General features: G+C 32.7%; 1 protein-coding gene across 1 annotated transcript in view; it reads left to right on the top strand.

The window, feature by feature from the left end:
• The window catches only part of NCAM2 (neural cell adhesion molecule 2), a 517,778-nt gene extending 496,853 nt beyond the window's left edge, over positions 1-20,925 (top strand). Inside the window, exons 16-18 of the mRNA XM_032406278.1 lie at positions 2,568-2,772; positions 11,869-11,988; positions 15,411-20,925. Coding sequence (XP_032262169.1) covers positions 2,568-2,772; positions 11,869-11,988; positions 15,411-15,522 — 437 coding nt within the window. The 3' untranslated portion in view covers positions 15,523-20,925. The remainder of the gene's footprint in view (positions 1-2,567; positions 2,773-11,868; positions 11,989-15,410) is intronic.
• The last annotated feature ends 752 nt before the right edge of the window (positions 20,926-21,677 follow it).

Here is a 21,677-nt window from a genome sequence, read left to right as displayed (position 1 = left end):
TCTGCATGTGAGAAGGACCTAAGTGAAGTGGAAGAGGAGTGACTAGTTTAAAGCACAGGGTTATTGAGTCAATATGTCCAGAGGGTCTAATGCCCAATCAGATTCATATTTTCAACTCCTCTTTTCTGAGCTTTGGTAGTTGAATCATGTGCAGTATATCAAAATGAATTCCTGTGGATTTTGAAAAAAAAATTTAGCTTGACATGTATCAAAGAAATTTCATTAAGTGAATCGTCCTTATTATATTGTAATGGTGCATTCAGGTAAGACTCATTTATATATTTAAAAATGGATAATGGAAGAAAATGTATAAAATGATTTTTAATTGTCTCTTCAGTCTTTCCTCAAAGTGGGTTCATGTGATACAAGAACAGTGCTATGGAAACTAGTAATTTCTCTGGATCTTAGCTAGGCAATTTTCCTAAACTATCACTACCTAAGTAGTATGGTAAAGTTTGATGGGGAATGGAGATTCTGAAAATGGAAGGAAAAAAATTAATTTTCCTCTAACACAATTATATGTTTGTCTCCTGTTTTTCTTTATCAGAAATAAAAGAATTACAATCAAAAGTATACTTGCTTGGGCATGGGAGCTGTAAGTTTGTTGATTCAAAACTTAAGGAATTCTCACCTGTAACTTCACGGAGATGCTGTAGAAGTACTTCCATGTTTTAGCACAGGTCATCCACAGAGTCGCTGGGGAAAGTGCCAGGAAACATGTCATGGATAGAATGATTTTTTTTATAAAACATGCGTTTCCTGGGGGAAAAAAAAAAAAGATAAATATAGATGAGAGGCTCAGTCATTCAGTAGAAAAATCAACTAAGAGGTGGCGCCTGGGTGGCTCAGTCATTAAGCGTCTGCCTTCGGCTCAGGTCATGATCCCAGAGTCCTGGGATCGAGCCCCGCATCGGGCTCCCTGCTCTACAGGAAGCCTGCTTCTCCCTCTCCCACTCCCCCTGCTTGTATTCCCTCTCTCGCTGTGTCTCTCTCTGTCAAATAAATAAATAAAATTAAAAAAAAAAAAAAGAAAAAGAAAAAATCAACTAAGATTCAGACAGGTGTGTCATCATTCAGCACTAGTTTATTGATTTAAAATAAAAAGTTGTATCGATTCCTTTAGATCACAATCTCTTCAAATCATTATTAAAATATTACACCGAATTTTAAAAATATAACTTAGAAAAACTTTGTTTTACATATGTGTTTTTTCAGAAGTGGTTTTCTCCAAACCAAGTCTGCATCTGTCCCTGTCTGTCACTTGCATTACACATCTCTTATATATTTAAGATGCCATTATGATGCTGAGTAATAAATGCATTTTATCATTAAAAAGGAGAATTATAATTTTATAATGTTATGTATATAAATGTTAACATAATTGGGTTAAGAATCACTTTAAATAGAGGCGCCTGGGTGGCTCAGTGGGTTAAGCGTCTGCCTTCGGCTCAGATCATGATGCCAGGGTCCTGGGATCGAGCCCTGTGTGGGGCTCCCAGCTAGGCTATGTGGGAAGCCTGCTTATCCCTCTCCCTCTGCCTGCCGCTCCCCCTGCTTGTGTGTGCACTCTCTATCTGTCAAATAAAGTTTTTTAAAAAAGAATCATTTCGAGTAATTCTCTAAAATTGTCTTATAAGAATCCTATTCTTTTCCCTCTGGATAACACAGTATCTCCAGTTTAATCTCTTTCCATGGTGCTTATTTTTGTGCTAACATTGATGTGGCTGTGTAGTCTACCCACATCTTCAACTACAGTTATAAAACACTTGATTCATTTTCACTACCACTCTCCTCCTTGCTATTTCTGCTTAATCAGCATATTCTATCCTATTCCCAGTCATCTCTTCCATGGATAATTTCTGTATGACTTTCAGGAATTTCTGCAACCACACATCAAGGAAAAATGGCTCCCATCGTCCCCTACCTTCCCATGATAAGCTTCAGAAAGGTCACAAGTACCATAGCTCTGTAAAAGTTTGCCTCTAGTCTAATATGATTTATTAAAATATTAACTGAAAAAAATACAAGTAAACCATTTATTGTAAAATGGTGATTCTCAAAATATTCATATACAGATATTTTAAAATGTGTTCTCTGTCAAAACAAAGTGCTTGGAGCACACATAATTTGCAAGTTTAAGACTTAAAACTAAGATAATTCCATATAGAACATTTATTTAATCTTTTCTTACAGGAGTTTTGACTGTATTTTCCTTCTAGCAACGTGGTGATCCATTAATGGTTGTGACTTTCTGATCCAGTACAGTTGGGGATGTGATAATATTCATTATCTTCCCCTCGGGGAATCGAAAAGTATATTGGAAAGAGAGCTGCTTAAGAGTTTTTTTCCTAAATAAAGTTTGAAAAAATATTGCAAATCATTCACCTGTCAGTTGCTTAAAATATTGTTCAAAAGCCAGAGAATGGTTCCCAACAATTATGAAATTAAAATTTGCCAGTGACTATCACTTTTTTCCTGTCTCTTTAGTTAAGATTTATTTTCAAAATAACTGTCTATTTTTTTTCTAATTTGGAGCTTAGTAAAATCATTTTCTTTTATTTTTTAAGATACGCTTTTTAATGGTCTTGGGCTTGGAGCAGTCATTGGCCTGGGTGTGGCGGCACTCTTGCTAATCCTTGTGGTAACGGACGTCAGCTGCTTCTTTATTAGACAATGTGGGCTATTGATGTGCATCACGAGGAGAATGTGCGGGAAGAAGAGCGGCTCTAGCGGGAAAAGTAAAGAACTCGAAGAAGGAAAAGCTGCATACCTGTAAGTAGCAGACACTCACAGCGCATTACGTTACAGAGGTGCTATAGTCGGGAGCCTGGGTGGCTCAGTCGGTTGAGCGACTGCCTTCGGCTCAGGTCATGATCCTGGAGTCCCTGGATCGAGTCCCGCATCGGGCTGCTTGCTCAGCGGGGGTCTGCTTCTCCCTCTGACCCTCCTCACTCTCATGTGCTCTCTCTCTCTCTCTCAAATAAATAAATAAAATCTTTAAAAAAAAAAAAAAAGGTGCTATAGTCAAGCTTGCAGACTTGGTTCAGGGACTTTTTTTCTGAGCAGAGTAAAGAGCTCAACTCTAAGACCATTGGACACTCTACTGTCTGCTTTCCGATCTTAAGTCTGTATGACCTTAAATGTAACATGTTATAGAGCCAAATGCTTTTGAAACCAAACTATTAAAAAATAAATCTTAAAATGGGATCCACACAAAAAATAATTAGTCATGATTTAAATAGAATTAGGAAAAAAAGAAGTAGAAATATAGACAGTGGTACAAATGTATTTATGATTTCTCCCACCATTTTTCAGTTTATATTGAATAAAAGAAGGACACCAACAGTAATCTGAGTTAAAAACTGGGGTAAACTGAGTAAAAACATAAATTATGCCAATTCCTTCAAGTGCAGGAGATGACTATATAGAGGTTTCAAGATTGTAGAGCGATGTTATATGTGCTCTGCGATACATTAGTATGGATTCTGAACGTAATCTTCCAAATTTTGACCAAAAGATGACTATATGTTAGAATTTGGCGCTCTCTGTAGCATCCCATTCAATTAGAATATGAATTCCAAGAAAATACATAGAGCTGAGTACTATAGGGAACTCCTTTGTCGTGTAAAAGGGCAACTAAGAGGTTTTAATACTTTTTGTTTGGGTTGGTGGTGTTTTGCTAGATTTGAACCTAATCTCAAAAGTACAATAGGCTCAATGAAAAAAAAATTTAGAAGGCACAGGAGAACATGCACACTCACATATAATATAAACACACAATGTTTATGTGTATGTGTATGTGTGTTTGTATACATATACATATGTGTGTATATTAAACCCTGTAATCAAAAATAACTATTCTTAAGAATTAAGAACATTTCTTTTACCTTTTAAATCTTACAGTCTTTCTGTTACATGTCTAAAACATACAAAAGAGTTAAAAGAATTTTATAGCCAACACCCATTTATCAACTACTTGGATTCTCTAAAAGATATTTCATTATATTTCTCTTATCCCATATTTATCTGTTCTTCAATCCAAAGTGTATCCGTACACTTAACCCTACACAGTTCAACTTGCCTAGCATTGCATGCTGTTTTGTTAATGTTTTCTTTAGGTAAAACTTGCATAGAGTAAAATTCATAAAATGTTCTATTTGATGAGTTTTGACACATGTTTGTATCTGTATAACCCAAGCCCTATCAAAATTCAGAAACTTAACATCATCCTCAAAATTTCTCTAATGTTTCTACCCAGACAACTCATATTCCTCCCCCTGCCCCAGGCAACTACTAGTCTGATTCTTTTCATCATAAATAACTTTTAGCTGCTATAGAACTTGATAAAAATTGATTCCTGTAATATTTACTCTTTTGTGTCTGGCATTTTTCATTCAATCATGTTTTAAGATTCATTCATGGTGTTCTGTGTATCAGTAATTCATTTATTTTTTTATTGTTGAGTCATTTCTATTTGTTTTTCTATACATACATTTAGGCATGTAGAGCCTCATGCATTAATTTCTAGGCTTAGCAATATAGGAAAATCCATTCTTCACGCTGCATTTTTGTTTTGTTTTGTTTTGTTTACATCTCCAAGCCTATTTCAATCCCACTATACAATTTGTCTATGACCACTTCTTACTGACTCTCTATAAAGGATATTTTCACTTCATGAGATGCTAAATTAGATAACATACATTTTCGTTTCAAAAAAAATTAGATTCATTTCACAATCAAAATGCCACCTACTTATTTGTTGGACACAGAACACAGCAAAGAACAAACAGAAATCAGGCTCTGCTTCACACTTGAATGGGATAGTAACGTGTGCCATAGTAAACATAGTGGGATCAATTCACTATCCAGTATCTCCTGCTTTCCTCATTGGAACAAAGTCTACTTTTTAATAACCTGCTGTGTTTTTACATTGTATTATTAACTAAATAAATATATACCAAACTCAGTTCTAGTCTTTTTTTCGCATATTGAGAAAACCCTGTGTTTATAACATAATCATATATAAATATATTGATTGTTATATTGCTATATTGATTTTATTTATTTATTTATTTATTTGAGAGAGAGAGAGAGAGAGAGCTGGGATAGGGAAAGAGGGTGAGGGAGAGGGAGAGAATCCCAAGGAGGCTCCCCATGCAGGGCTTGATCTCACAACCTGAGATCATGACCTTATCCGAAACCAAAGATCAGACATTTAACTGACTAAGCAAACCGGGCACCGCCAGTAAGTGTTTAAAGATTACTTTAGCTGCTTGTGAAGAATGAATTACTGGAAGGTTGATAGGTGCAGAGGAAAGATTTAGAATCAGAAAGATTGAGTGGGAGGATCTTGAAATACCCCAGGTAAAAAATGATATTCTTTTGGACCAAGGTAGCAGTACTATAGGCAGATAGAAATGTTTGGAGTCTAGATATAGCTGAGGAAGAGTCAACTACTATTGATTGATTTGGCTTTGGGGTGAAAGAAAGAGAAATCATGTTTTTGTCTTAATTAACTGAAGGGATATTGGTGACTGTGTGCAAAACAATGAGGTATATTCAAGTTCTGCCATTTATTTTTATTTCACTCTATTAATTGGTAGTTTATCCATCAACACTTTGGTGTGTAAGTCCTGCTGGGTTTAATTAACCTTAAAGACTTGGGAAGATGAAAACACGGAGTTCATTCTGTGTTTGTTATCCATCATAACTTTTTATATTGTCATTTCCCCTGCTTTGGGAAAATAGTTTTCAACTCTTTTTTTCAAAAATTTGTTGTTTGAATTGGGAAGATATTATAGTTTTTTTTCTCAAAAATGTTACATAAAATCACAATGGGAAATAGAATATAACTGATTTGGATGGACTGGATCTCTATTGGCCTCTAAACATGATCGGAAGTATTCTTAGACTAGTACTTTCATGTTATCACAATTATAAGACTGTGCAGATTTTTACAGAATATGTTAATTACACACTTAGAGTATTCTTGTTTAAAGAGTATCAAGTTCCAGAAAAGAGAAATTAAAGTCAGTGGCATACAGAATGTCATTCATGTAAAGTTCTAGAATATTCCATTATTTGGCTCTTATAAATTTAAATTAAACTTACCTTTATCTTGCATTCTCATCATTTATCTAATAAAAATGGTGAATGATTTATACTTTATCAAACTATGCTTATACTCTTGTCTGCCCAAGCATTAATTTATGCTAATAAATATTTATTGAACACCTACATAGTCAGGCACTATTCTAAGCCCGAGAGATACAACTGTGAAGAAAAGCAAACTAGTCCCTTCCATCATCTAGCTTTTACTCTGCTGGGAAACACGTTTCAGTTAAAAAAAACAATCAAATGGATGAATAAATAGTTTCTGTTATAAATGCTATTTTTATAAATAAAAAAAAAGAAAGAATTTTCCTGGTTAGACTTAAGTTGTAAAGGAAGTAAAATATTAAAAACTAATAGAAAGTAATTAGCCAGAGTGTGTGTGTGTGTGTGTGTGTGAAAATGGCTTTTCAATGTACAGAGAGATATCCAAACCAGCCCCCTTTACTGCCAGGTGAGAGAAGGCAAATATATAACTCCAGTCCACTCCAGCCATCCTGACTCACTTCAAGGGGGGAGTCCCGAGAAACAATGGTGAAGTTTAGAGTCCAGGGGTGCAGACTTACTAATGACTGAGGCCTAATGATAGGATTATTGAATGCACCCTCTCCACACCCCACTATTCCACCACATTAGTAAATGCCTATATTTAGCAGTTCCTTCTAACCAGTACATCATGTCCCAGGATCAAGAAAATCTATAAGGTATACTCAAGGCAACAATCATTTTGAAGAGGTAGAACTAGCATCAGGGCTAGATTCAGAGAAGGCAGGGATGTTGGAATTATCAGACCAAGATTTTTTTAAAGTATATGATTAATATGGTGAGAACACTATAGGACAGCATGAGAGATGGGCCATATAGCAGAGAGATGGAAACTCTGAAGAAGAATCCAAAAGAAGTGCTAGAGACCAAAAACATCCTAATAGAAATGAAGAATGTTGGGTGCCTGGGTGGCTCAGTTGGTTAAGAGACTGCCTTCAGCTCAGGTCATGATCCTGGAGTCCCGGGATCGAGTCCCACATCGGGCTCCCTGCTCGGCAGGGAGTCTGCCTCTCCCTCTGACCCTCCTCTCTCTCATTCTCTCTCTCTCAAATAAATAAATAAAATCTTAAAAAAAGAAAAAAAAAAAAGAAGAATGTCCCTGAAGAGCTTACTAGTAAACCAGACATAGCTGAAGAAAGAATCTCTGAGCTTTGTGGAGATCTTAATAGAAAATACCAAAACTTAAAAGCAAACAGAGGGGCACCTGGGTGGCTCAGTCGGTTAAACATCCAACTCTTGATTTCAGCTCAGGTCATGATCTCAGGGTTGTGATATCGAGCTCCATGTTGGGCTCTGTGTTGGGCATGGAGCCTGCTTAAGATTCTCTCTCTCTCTCTCCCTCTGAACCTCCCTGCCTCTCTCTCTAAAAAAAAAAAAAAAAAGCAAACAGAATAAAGACTGAAAAAAATCCACAGAAAAAGAACTATGGGACAACTACACAAGGTGAAACATATGTGTAATAGGAATACCAGAAGGAGAAGAAATAGAGACCGAACAGAAATATCTGAAACATTAATGACTGAGAACTTCCCCAAATAAATATCTGACACAAAACCACAGATCCAGGAAGCTCAGAGAACGTTGAGGAGTGCAAATGCCCAAAACAAAACAAAATAGAACAACAAAAACTATACTTAGTCATATCATTTTCAAACTACAGAAATTCAAAGATAAAGAAAAATTCCTGAAAGAAGCTAGAGGAAATAAATACCTTATCTATAGGAAGCAAAGGTAAGAATTGAATCTAATTTATGTACACAAACACACACACACTGCTATGTATTAATATGCACATATATATGTACATCTATTATTGCAATGTTTTCTCAGATAGCAATGAAGCTTCAAAAAGTACCTTTTCAGCATGTAAATTTCTGGCTCATTCTTTTTATAAATAAGTAGTATTCTATAGTATCAATTACCATAATGCATTTATCCCCTTGTCTTTGATGACAATTTAGATGAAACTTTCAATATTTTATCATATTGAAGTATAATATGCAGTTTGAACTTAACTTTTATATAAATCTTGTTGTAAATGTACATTATGCTCCTAGACAGGGAATGTAAATCAAAACTGAAAAATACTAACAAATTGCCCACAAAATTCTATACTAACTCATACTGTTAATAAAATCAGAGAATATATATTTCTCTATAGCTTTTTAAACAAACATTAAATATTATCAATTTATGTTTATTTTTGTCAATATAGTAAGTGAAAGATACTGTTTAAAATTTGCATTTTTCTGATCCAGGTTAAGTCTGAGCTTATTTGTTTTATGATTTCTCTTTGGTCACTTTATTTCTTCAGGGAGTTTCTTGTTCATATTCTGTACACAAGTTCATGGAGTTATTTAACTTTTCTCTAACTTTTTAATTATATAATACGACCCTTAATTATTTGACATCATATTTATTGCAAATATTTTCCCCAGTCTATTTCAAAGTTTGAGTTTTGCTTATGATGCCATTAATTATATGAATACTTTCCATTTTTATTTGAGAACCGATGAATTTTATGAATCTTTCTTTCTTAGTGTGTTTTGAGATATTTTCATTTTTTTTCCTTTAATTTGTTGAAGTTGTAAGTTTTAGTAATGTATTTCCCAACATAAATCCTCCTTGCCCTCCTAGAATACTGAAGACAGTTACTGATTCAGTGCATATATGTCAGGCACTATTCTAAACACTGAAGAAATTAGTTTGGTGTCACTATCATCTCTGTTTTACTATCCAGGCAACAGGACAGAGAAATGCTTATGCCGTGAGTGAGTGAGAGTCAGCTAGTTTGGTCCCAGGGCACATCATTTTAACTATTCTACTGTACTTGTCATTTCCTGCTTAATAATCAGTTCTAGAAACCCGGCAGGAATTTATTTAGTTTTTACCAGTCTATTGATGGTGAAATTGTCCATAAATTGTGGCATACGTTTTTATGCCAATTTAAATAAAATATTGCCTTACCATTTTTTTAATAATTCGACAGAAAATATCAGTAATAATTCTGATATCATTTCAAGTATAATTAAATATAATTTATACAAGAGAGGCATTAGACTCATGGAAATTATATGTGTGCTTCAGATATTTTCACCTAAGGGTAAGGAAAATATGCATTTCATACTCCTTATAGTATTTATTGTAATAGAAGATATTGGAAACAACCTAAATGTCTGTTGGTTGGACACTGGCCAAATACGTAGTGCATGCATACAATGGGATAGTATGTGCCGTGAAAAAGAAAGAGGCAGCTCTGAATGTTCTAGCGTTCATCGAAAAGGAAAAATTATATTCAGTTAGTATGTACCATTTGTATAAAAATAACTCCCTGCATTTTCACGCATATATGCTAGTATATGAATAGAAGGAATGTCTCTGGAAAACAGTTTGAAAATGTGCTTGTCTCTATGATAGGTAACTTAATATCCTGTAAGTAGGAATGGTAGGGAGGTGTACCTTTCTCTATATGCCCTTTGTAGAATTCTGTAATATATGAATACACTAGCTAGTTAAAAATGTAAAAGATCACTAAAAACAAAAATAAGGATTTTAAGACAACTCACCCATGTTCTCTTGTAACTCTTTTAATTTCCTTTTAGTAATGTTTATTTTATTATTTCTAGTTTAAAGTGGTTTGCTTACGTATTATTTTCAATAAGGAGGATACAATTAAAATCCAAATTCACTATCTTCTTTTTTTTTTTGCATTCTATTTTATTTAATTCACACCCCTAGATCTGCACCTGTTAATATAAACATAAAATCCAACGCTTTGAATCACTTTTTTGCTCAGAGTCAGCAATAGCCACATTTTTCCAAACAGTATCATCCTCTATGTCATCAAGGGCATTGATATCATGAAGAATTTTTTAAAAGAATCAATCACTGCTGTTGTTTCTTGTTTGCAAAAAACAATAGCAAACAAAACAACATAAAACTAAAATTTAATGGTGGTGGGCTCTTTAATCATCTTTACTACTATATAGATATTGCTTCCTTGGAGTCCCTATTCAGGTTGCTGAACACATCAGAATCACCAGGTCTCACAGACATTTGCATTTTAGAGGTATAAAAGGTTCTTCACTATTAACTCTAGATTATAGAGTTCTAGATTTTCTTCCATTTCTATTAACATCCATTTGTCAGATTTTGAAGTGTATGTATGTGAGGCACATACATACTGAAATAAGAGCAATTCAAACCTGCCACCTGATCAAAAGTTTTTTATCATTCTCAATATTTTCCTGTTTGAGAGTCAGCATTTGTAAGGTATGTTAAATATTTGTGCCATTGTTGGGGTTTGGTTGTTTGATTTATTTTGTATGTACTCTTAGTTTACTTGATTTTTAAGAACTAATTTTAATGTCATATATTTGTCATTACAATATTAAATAGATTTAATGTGCCCAGTGCTCCATCATTACATCGCTCCCTCACCTTCAACCTCCAGCAAACAGTGATCTTTTATTTTCTCTATAACGTTGCTTTTTACAGAATTCAGTGTAATTGGGATTACATAGTATGTAGCCTTTCAGACTGGCTTATTTTCCTTATCAATATGCATTTAAAGTTCTCCCAGGTCTTTTTGTGGCTAGATAGCTCATTTCTCTTTATTGCTGAATAATATCCAATTGTATGAATGTACCACAGTTTGTTTATCCATTCACCCGTTGAAGGACATTTTAGTTGGTTCCAATTTGGGGCAGTTATGATAAAACTTCTATAAACATTCATGTGGAGATTTTTGCATGGGCATAAGTTTTCAGTTCATTTGGGTAAATATGTTAGAGTACAGTTGCAAGATTGTATGGTAAGACTATGTCCCTGGGTATGTGAGGACCCCTATCCCTCCCTTACATTTTTTTTTTGTATTTGTGCCATAATTATAATCTGCATTATGAGTGTATCATTCTCAACGCTTTTATCTCACTATACCCTTTATCATCACTAAATGCCTTCCTTGTTTTTCTTTCTTTTTATTCATTTTTTGAGGAATGAAACTTTGCAGTAAACTTTCTAATTTTATGAAAATTCCACAATTATGTAAAATTACACTTATTCTCATATTTTAAAAATCCAATAAAGATGACATGGATTTGAAATTACAAATGAAAACATCATGCATATGTGTTATAATATTGTTTTTATGTAAACTATTTTCTTGAAAACATGAATATGTAAAGTCAATATCATATTATAGTTAAAATCATTCATATAATTCATAAAAAACATTTAAAACAATGCTACATCTCATATATATAAATCTTATCTTCTAAATTTTAATATAGAAGCAATATTTCTGATGCTATATTTCAAATTAAAAAAATCTAAAGCATATGTCTTCTTAGGGGGAAAAAGCTATTTCATGTCATAATTTCCTTTAACAAAATATTTTTTATTAAATTTTCCAAAATAAACTGCACAATCAAATTTAAAATTTGGACTTTTCCAAAAAATTAACACAATTTTGATGAAAAAAAAAGAATCCTAGATAAAATGGAATTTCTCCTTTCTATTTTTTCTGGGTGAAAATTACGTGGTTGAGATGAATTTAAATGAAAAAAAAATTCTTAGGGTATTCTTAATCTGACCATGCTGGATTTTTGGCAGGGGGAGGTGGGATTATGTGGAGATTCTAAACTATGTTTCATAATGCATCTATTTTTACATTACATAAGTAAGGTTTTCTTGTTTGTTTATTTTTCCTAGGAAAGATGGATCGAAAGAACCAATAGTGGAGATGAGAACAGAGGATGAAAGAATCACTAATCATGAGGATGGGAGCCCAGTAAATGAGCCAAATGAAACCACACCACTAACAGAACCTGAGTAAGTAGCTTCAAATGCTTTATTATTTTTGGATAAATATTTGTAAAATGATAACATTATCATTCCTTGTAGCATATACTTACAAATAACATCAATTGTAGAAAAATATTTCTTTTTCAAAAAAAATAGATGAGAATGTCGAAAACCATTTTCTAGAGAGACATTACATATGAAAATTTTGTATCAATGCCAGAGAAAATCTACTGTTCAAACACATATTTATAATTTTATGTAAAAATGTCAAAAAGATGGAACATGTTAGAGTTGGATTTTCTTACACTTATTTTACTTTTTAAGAAAGTGATACTTTCAGGGCACCAGGAGTGCTCAGTCAGTTAAGGTGAAGTATCTGACTCTTGATTTCAGTTTAACTCATGATCTCAGGGTTGTGAGATTGAGCCTGTGTCTGCCTCCCTACTCAGTGGGCAGTCTGCATGAGATTCTCTCTTTCCCTCTCCCTTTGCCCTTGTCCCTCCCCCACTCATGCACTCCTCTCTCTCTCTAAAATAAATAAATAAGGGGCACCTGGGAGGCTCAGTGGTTAAGCATCTACCTTTGGCCCAGGTCATGATCCCAGGGTCCTGGGATTGAGTCCAGCTTTGGGGGTCCCTGCTCAATGGGGAATCTGCTTCTTCCTCTGCCCCTGGCCCTGCTTGTGCTCTCTCACTCTCTCTCAAATAAATAAATAAAATCTTAAAAGAAATAAAAAATAAAATAAATAAATCTTTAAAAAAAGAAAGTGATACTTTCAAAATGTGATTTTTACTGAAATATAACAGGGTCAGGAAATTAGCCATTACTCTGAATATGAATATCACAATTTAAAATAAAAATTAATAGTGTGAAAATGTACACAAGTCTACTTTAAAAAGAAAGAATATTCATTAGAAGGAAGAAGAAATACTGTTAAATTGTCTATCATTTTTTATTTTTTTTAAGATTTTATTTATTTATCAGGGAGAGAGAGACAGAGGCAGGCAGAGGGAGAAGCAGGCTCCTTGCTGAGCAAGGAGCCCGATGCCGAGCTCGATCCCAGGACCCTGGGGTCATGACCTGAGCCAAAGGCAGATGCTTAACCGACTGAGCCACCCAGGCATCCCAAATTGTCTATCATTTTAATGTCTATATAGGAAATGGTGCTTGCTCTCCATTCAAGATTATATTATTTACTTCTTTCTATACCCATCAGAGCTCCATTATAGCCATAGCAGATATTTCAACTAAATCTGCAAAGATGATGAACATGTGCAAAGATGATGTTCAGACAACATGAAAGTTAAAATGATTAAAGCCAAAGACATTACTAAGGAGTGAAATAGTATTCTATAGAATATATTGAATACAAACAAAACCATGACTATCACATTATTCTTTAAATACTGCTCACTAAAATTACTTCTAAATTATATTGGGGTTTTTTTTGTTTATTTTTTTAAGGATTCCTTTTTCTTTACCAGCAAACACTCACAGAGAAATTTGATTTGGGTTTCTCATCCTAAATGGAAGGCTGTGTGTTGTCACAAGTGAAGAAAATAACTTATTTCAGAAATGTCTGCTATCTGCTCTCAAGGGGCTGAAATAATTACTATTTAGAGAAATACAAAGTACTACTCTGTAGCTAAATTTTCAGTATAAATCCTCAGGTCATGTCAGTGACTGCATTTAGAGATTATTACCTTCTAAATTGAAGTTTACTCTTGTAGAGGCAGCTTTTACAAGGTGGGTTCTATAGTTTTTCCTTCAGAAGTTAGAAGTCTTTTCAATGAAGCAAAATTTTACACAATAAAACACATTTCTATCTGTTGATTAACACTTACAATGAGAGATTGGTGCGTATGAAAACTAGCTAAGAACTGGGTATTATATGTAAATGATGAATCACTAAATTCTACTCCCAAAACTAATACTACACTATATGTTAACTAACTGGAGTTTAAATAAAAACTTGAAAATACAAAAAATAAAGCAAAAACAAAAAAAGATGATCTAATAACTACTCCAGTCCTCAATTATAGAAAAGAAATACTCAATATAAAAATAATAGAATTAACTGTAATCTTTAAAGAAAGCAATTTAACATAAATGTAAGTAGTGAAAACTAGGCATGCAAAAATTCGTCATCCAAGAATTAGTTGAAAACTCTGGTTAATTCCAATGTTATAATTCTTTGAGTAAAAATATATTAAGTATTATGCTAACCTCCCACCCAAGCTCTAAATTTCTCTACATTTTGCTACTTAGAAGTGACCTTATTGATTTTATCTTTTATTATCAATATTTGCCGTACTTGGGAGTGGGTGAACGGAAGGACTGTGAAAGCATTATTTATAACACACATAAAATAACCTGCCCTAATAGGTATAAAGTAGATGCTGTTTCCTTCCCAGCGATGGGACATAGTAACATTTACCCATGACTTACTTTTGATTGGTTAGTTTTCACATAATAGCTTTGATCTTCAGAACATAATGGCTTGCTCTTCTCATTCAAAAACAGAAAAGAAATTACACATAAATCCCAGAGAAACTAGCATAGTAGCATTCACTACCCCACAAAATGGTGACCTTAAAGTATGGAATTGAACTGGAATTTGTTTTTGATGTGGAAAAAATATTTTGTCAAGGGAGGAAATCTTCCCCCCAAAGCTGTGTAAATAAGGCATAATCATAAACCATTGGACTCAAGACCGGTAGAAAAAACTATACATCTTGAATCATTGTCATCATAGTAAGATTTGTGAAGCTATCTTAACGACTGAGCCACCCAGGTGCCCCTTACTTTCATTAAGTTCCAAAGAACATAGCTAATTCACCCAGCTTTTGAAGTATGTAACAGAATATGACAGCAACTATTAATGATTTTTATTTGAAAAAACTTAGGTACTAGTAACTCATCTAGTTGACATATAAAAATACTGGCTTGTGGGGGCCTGGGTGGCTCAGGTGGTTAAGCATCTGCCTTTGGCTCAGGTCATGATCCTGGGGTCCTAGGATAGAGTCCCGCATTGGGCTCCCTGCTCCATGGGGACCCTGTTTCTCCCTCTGCCTCTCTCTCTCTCTCTCTCTTTCTGTCTCATGAATTAAAAAAAAAAAAAAAATACTGGCTTGTTTAGATTCTAAACAATTCTATTTTATGTATCAATAACTGGTTATCAAATCTAAGCCACCCTATAGTGAACGATTTGGTGCATCTAAAACTACAAATACATTGTTTCATTCATCATTTTGCAGTACATCACATTTTTACAATGGATAATATTGTCTAATTATTTTTCTATCATTTTGATATTACTTTAACAAATCTGATTTTTTTCATTCTAATAATTGTAGATATTGACTTCTATAAGGCAGTAACTTAGTATTAGGGAGTACCACTTAAACTGCATTAGAAAATGAAGTTCATTATTTTATATTTCCTTCCAGAAAATTGCCTTTAAAAGAAGAAAATGGAAAAGAAGTCTTAAATCCAGAAACTATAGAAATTAAGGTTTCTAACGACATCATACAATCAAACGAAGATGATAGCAAAGCATAACACCAAGATCACAGAGGCTTGAACATACTACAAAAAGCATTTGGATTGCAGTGACCCTATGACCAAAACTATTCCATTGACCTTAATTTCTTGGGAAACTTCTAGCTTGGAATAGCTTGTACACATATACATATGATCAAATATTCCTGCCCATGGTCCATTACCTTTTGTTGTTGTTGTTATTGTTGTTGTTTATTTTGTTATGAATTTCAATATAGAGACCTGACTGGCACCAACTCTTGGGTATCAATTTGATTCTGTGATTTAAATACTGCAATTTATTATACAGCTAAAGTGCTCTGTTTCTTAAGGACTATATATTTCATCGACAACCTCTCCCACAAATAGGGGTTTAAGAAAAAACAAAAGGAAAAAAAAGCTTTGTGAGCTAAATGTATAAGAAAGCCCTGCATGTTTTTCATCCTATCTTGGGCAAACAGATTATTAACGTGGATTTCAGTTTAAGATGAAAACAGTTAATAATTATCAGGAGAATTTCAGGGAACTTGGGCTTGCAGGAGCCAGTTATCTTTAGCAGATATTAAAAATTGAGAGAAACTTTGGAAAATTCTTTCTAAGTTACAGTTACAGTGCTATTTGAATGTTAAGTTTTGATAGACTGAATTGCCAGATCAAAATTGTTACCCATTTGAACGGATATCAGTTGTGTGTAAAATTAGATTAGAAAGATTCCGTAAATCTCTCTCTTTATATATGCCATAATCACTCACAATGGATTACACAAAAAAAATAAATGTATTGCAAGTGAAAATAATATTGATTTCTGCCCTCAGCTTCAAATAAAGTAAATTGAAATGGTAACAATATCAATGTTGTCTTGATATATTTATAAATATGTGATTATATTTTACTTTTTAAATAATTTTATCAAAAAAATAAGTCCTTAGTGTTGAAATACTTCAAACCATATCCTCAGATACATTTTTTTGACCACTGTTTTAGATGATCTTAGTTTAAAAATTCATTTTCCCAGTGTTACAGGTCCATCATTAAATGTAATTGGCTAATGGAAATTAAAATCCTTAGTGGTTAAATAAAGACGAAAATAACATGTAAACATGCCATAAAATTGTCAGTGATAAACAACTGAATTGCCACTATCTGTTTTTCTTTTGGGTGTTGTAGCTAGAAGTCATTTTAAGATTTTGATAAACAACTTTGGTTGAAGAAATTCCTTGGCTATTCAACACAAACTTTCTAATATTACTTTTAGGGCCTATACCAGAATAAAATACTTATTAACTTCCAAGCTATGCAAGCTCCCAGAGGTAAAAGACTAAAACATGATTTTCACTCGTATGTAAGGTAAAATTAATGTTATTTATGATTATAAATATACATACCAGTTGGGAGCAGGTTTTAGATTATTTGTTACCCTAGAGAGCCAAAGGTTTCTTTAGGCCCCATTACATCCATAATCCTTAGTGTTTCAGGTGGTATTATAGATCAAATATTGACTGGTTGGGGAATGCATACCAATAGAACATTGGAGGAGAGTTTTAACAGTGCAGGTCAACCTTCTTCCCGTGTCTCTCTATAGAGATAATTTGGTGATATATTAAATGCAATATTAATGCTACTCATGAACACTTTTATTTACAAAGTGCTTGAAACTATTAGGCAAGGAGAGACAACCAACTAATTTTACAAACCTTTAGTTATTAGCAGGACAGAATGTGTCCATCTGCATGTTCATGCACTAAATCTCCAGTGTCGTTGCCATAATTCACAGGATTATAGTGCAGGAATCTCCCCTTGATATTTTTTTCTGGCATATTCTGAAGAAAAAGAATTCCTGTGCCTACCTAGGAATTTGAGTAGAAATTATCCACCTGGTCTTTTGATGGATTTGACTGTTGCTATTTAAGTCATGTTTCTCTGATCATCTCTTTGCTTTATTTGACTGTTTTTCCCCCTTTTGTACCAATGTGCTTAACTAGTCAAAGTACTTGAATTTGTTTGTGCAAAGTAAACAAGCATAGTAAAATGTCTATGAAGCAATAGCCATGAATGCTAATTTTTCCTGGATAGGGCTGGTTTTAAACTAATAATGGTGGAAGAATTAGGAAAACTGAGAAACCAGTTTAGCATGTTTACTATTATTATATTTGTGCTATACTTCAAGAGCAGAGAAATCATAATAAAGAACAAATATTTTTGTGTTTCTTCAATTTGAAAGTTCTGTCTCTCTTGTTTCTTTGGACTTTCCATGTAAAGCAATTTACTTAAATATTTCTTTTATATATATACATATATATATATATATATATACATATACATATATATGCTGTTAAATTTCTTGCCACTAATGTGGAATAATGATCTGAGGTTAGCAGATAATTTGAAACTAATTGTAGACAGACTGTTTCAAGTGCACTGTTTCAGTTGTCTGGGTGGTCCTTATCTCTTGTCTTTGAAATCTATGCCATTCAGAAGCAAGGCAATACTGTGATTAACAAAAATAATAACATTTCAGTGGAATGCTCCAACTCACTCTATTTGTAAAAGTTTCCAAATAAGAGATTCTTGTAGTAAATTGTAAAATATGAGTAGAACTGAAATAATCTGTTCTTATTTTTCATTCTTATTCTAGATTAAACATGCCATATAACTGTATAAATATTTCTACTGTCTGAGAGTACTCTTAAATATTAGTATAAAATGTCAAAAGAGTGGACTGAATATAATAAGTAGGGTTAAATAATAAGAACCCTATGCTAATTCAAACAAAGAAGAAAAATATCACTGAAAATATTGGTATTTCTTGATAGGTTATGTGCAATTAGGCAATGACAATCTATATTCAACAACATATAAGAAAGAACAGTAATATCAGCATTTTGATAAATATTTTGTTTTTAAAACTGGCACAAATTAATGTGTCAACGCATTTTACAATGATCGGCAAAAGAATTTAGAATTGTGACTTCTAAAAGTTTATTATTTTTGTGGATTGATTTATTGCCATTCTATTGATGCTAATGTCTAACATTAATGTAATGTTTCTCTAGTTTTCCCTTATTTTTAATATTAATACCTATAAAAGCATTTTTCAAAGACTATTTGATCCAGCAAACTTTACATGAATCATAGTCTTTGATTTAAACATTTATATAAATAGAAGGATTTTATTAATAAGATTATTTATTTGAGTGCCAACAATTAATTGCAACTTTATAATCTTACCTTTATTTTATGTTTCTTATTTTAAATAATTAAGATGTATTTGTGCCTTTGGATTAGCATGACATTCTGCTTTATTAAAAAAAAACAACTGCAATCTTTATTGATATATTTTGCTCGTATCTGTGACACTTAAATGGTACTGTTTTATTTACATTTAGTGAATAAGCTCAATTCAAATTACTTTACCTTGAATACAAAATCTAAATATAACAAATTATACTGTGTAACTTATTTTCACTTATGACAAAGCAATTCTTTTGATACACACATAAAATATATTTCATTTTGTCTGTACTGTTCTAGATAATGCATTCTAGATATCGTTAAAATTGTGTTCTACCACTTATGAGACAATGACAACAGATGACATTTTAAGATAGGGTAAATTATTTTAGTGTCACTTGGGTCTACATTATCCTGTTGTACATTTGTTTGGGCATCATACATCATTCTTTATCGTTGATGGTAAGATAAACTCTGATAAAAATATGTACAACTGAAGTGATAGAAAGAATAATCTCCATTTCTTAATTTAAGAAATATTGGAATAGCATATTACAATTACTTATTAAAGTTGCAATTTCCTTTTTCATGAAGAATGATGTACATGCTCAATTTCAGTTGCTCATGGAGTTCTTTCTCACAATCATATCCGGAGTGCTTACTCAACAAACTTTAGTAGGAGTGGGTGAAGCTATTTTTTTAAATGAATTGTTTAACATTATTTATCTTTAGAGAGGAAAGATTTGAATCTTTGTATTAATCCTTTGAAGCATTATTATATTGTCTCTCACACTGAAATTGCATATGGAAGTATTAGGATATGCTAAAATTAAACTATAGAAGGTCACAAAAATGAAGTACTTCAATCCTAAAATGAAAATCTTTCAAGAAAGTATCCTACTCATGGGCTTAATCATGTTCTGAGATGAAACAATTATACGTGTAAATGGGAAACATAGAAGAGCCTAGATGTAGTACTTGCTGAACAAATACAATTTCCTTCCAGGTCCTTCCTCCCTTTTTTTAAAAATTGCATTTACCCATGTAGATGCATCTGTTTAACAACATTATATGAGAATGCAATAGGTTATTTCCCCTCATAAACTTTTGTATTATATATGTTTAATATTTATTTGATAACACATTTAATATTCTTAAAATATAGCTCATTATTCACTATGGAATTTTATCAATTACTTAAATACCTTAGCCTGGTACCACCACTTTAATTTTTTATATAATTTTTAGGATTTTCATCACAGCATGTTTGTAATTATTAATATAAAAATTAGTTATATAAATTTAATATTGCCACTCTTTTTTTTCTAAAACAAAAACACGTAACACACTAAAAGTTGCATCTGGTTTTAGCCTTCTTTGGGAAAAAATAAGCAACGCAATTACTTGGAGCATTTCAAATCACAGCCAGGCACAGGCAAATAGAGGAACAAGGAACTGAACGAATCAAGGAAGGCAAACTGAACTCTTACACAGGAAGGATGTTAGTGTGAAAAGTGCTGGACCAGGGATTAGGAAACACTGCTTAGATAACAATTAAGGCCAATTATATTGATGCAAAGAGAAAGCTGAGTGAAATACAGAGGAGAAAGATAACATAGAACCTAATATTCCATTTTGCGGATAGGATTTTTTTCAAGAACAATATGCATTATATACAATAAATGGTATTGTTAAGAGCAAATATATTTGTTCCAATTCTTAAAAGAATGTTCATGGTTTAGCATTTTTGCCTCTAAACTCTGTTAAGAATATGTGAACTTCTTACAAATAAAGTTAAAGAAACTTTTTTCCTTTTGGTGTATGAATTCTAGGATGTGTTAAGTGTGCATTAAAACATACTTTTATTTTCTTTAACGTATATATCCATTCAAATTCTATATTCTTAAGTTAGCTACCACAAAGTTTTCTTATTGTTTCAATATGGTATGTCCCTATGAAACACTGTATATATATATGTCTAAACTGTAAAAATTATACTGCAACTGTTGAAGTTTTGTATTTATGAGAGACATTGAAAGTATGGCTTACAGTATATCAAAATTGTCACTCTTCACCATTTGTATATTAATAGTAAAGATACTTTTACTTTAATAAAGTGTTGCATTTACGTTTATTTTGAATACCATCTCTGCAGTGAGTGAGTTTACGACTTGACATATATTTTCATTTTTTTTCAGATATTTTCATTTTTAAAGAATTTCCAAACCAATCTCTCTCTCTCTCTCTCTCTCTCTATATATATATATAAAAGGAATGCTTTCTGCCATTTTGCCTTACCCTGAGTCACAATCTTTTGATAATAAACAGTAGGTAAGAGCAGTGCTTCTCAAAATGTGGTCTCCAAACCAGCAGCATTAGCACCTGGGAATTTGTTAGAAATAAATGTAAGTTTATGGACCTCACTAGAGACCTCTTAAATCAGAAGAATCTGGGAGAGGGTAAAGGAGTTTGTGTTTTAGCAAGCCTTTCTAGTAATCCTAATGCACACAGAAATTTGAGATCCAGTGGATTGGAGACACATTTTGGGTGACAATCTAGAAGTTAAAAACTTCTAGTTCATGTTGAAATTTTATTTCTCATTATTATATAGATTATCTTCTTGCAGGACTTCATGAGTTATAAAATAAGAGAAGCTTATCATTCCTCACATGCTTTTATAAGGTGTTTTCCTTTTTTTAACCAGTGTAAAGGTCAACTTATTCTTAAAATGAAAAAAAAAAAAAAGCAAATACCAAATTTTCACAAGGGAGCAATTTTCAACATAAGCCTTACAAATACCACAAAGTACATATGTATGTAGAATAAAAATAACATTAAATAGGTGGTGAAGAATGAAAAAAAGGCATTTATATATTGTGCTTGTTCTGTCAGTATCCTGTATTTAATTAAAAGAATGGTTATAATAAAATACAAAATATACCATG

Source organism: Phoca vitulina, unplaced genomic scaffold, assembly GCF_004348235.1.
Source record: "Phoca vitulina isolate PV1807 unplaced genomic scaffold, GSC_HSeal_1.0 scaffold8, whole genome shotgun sequence".
Lineage (NCBI taxonomy): Eukaryota > Metazoa > Chordata > Mammalia > Carnivora > Phocidae > Phoca > Phoca vitulina.
Note: the sequence above shows the minus strand (reverse complement) of the source record. Positions and strands in the feature narration are given on the sequence as shown.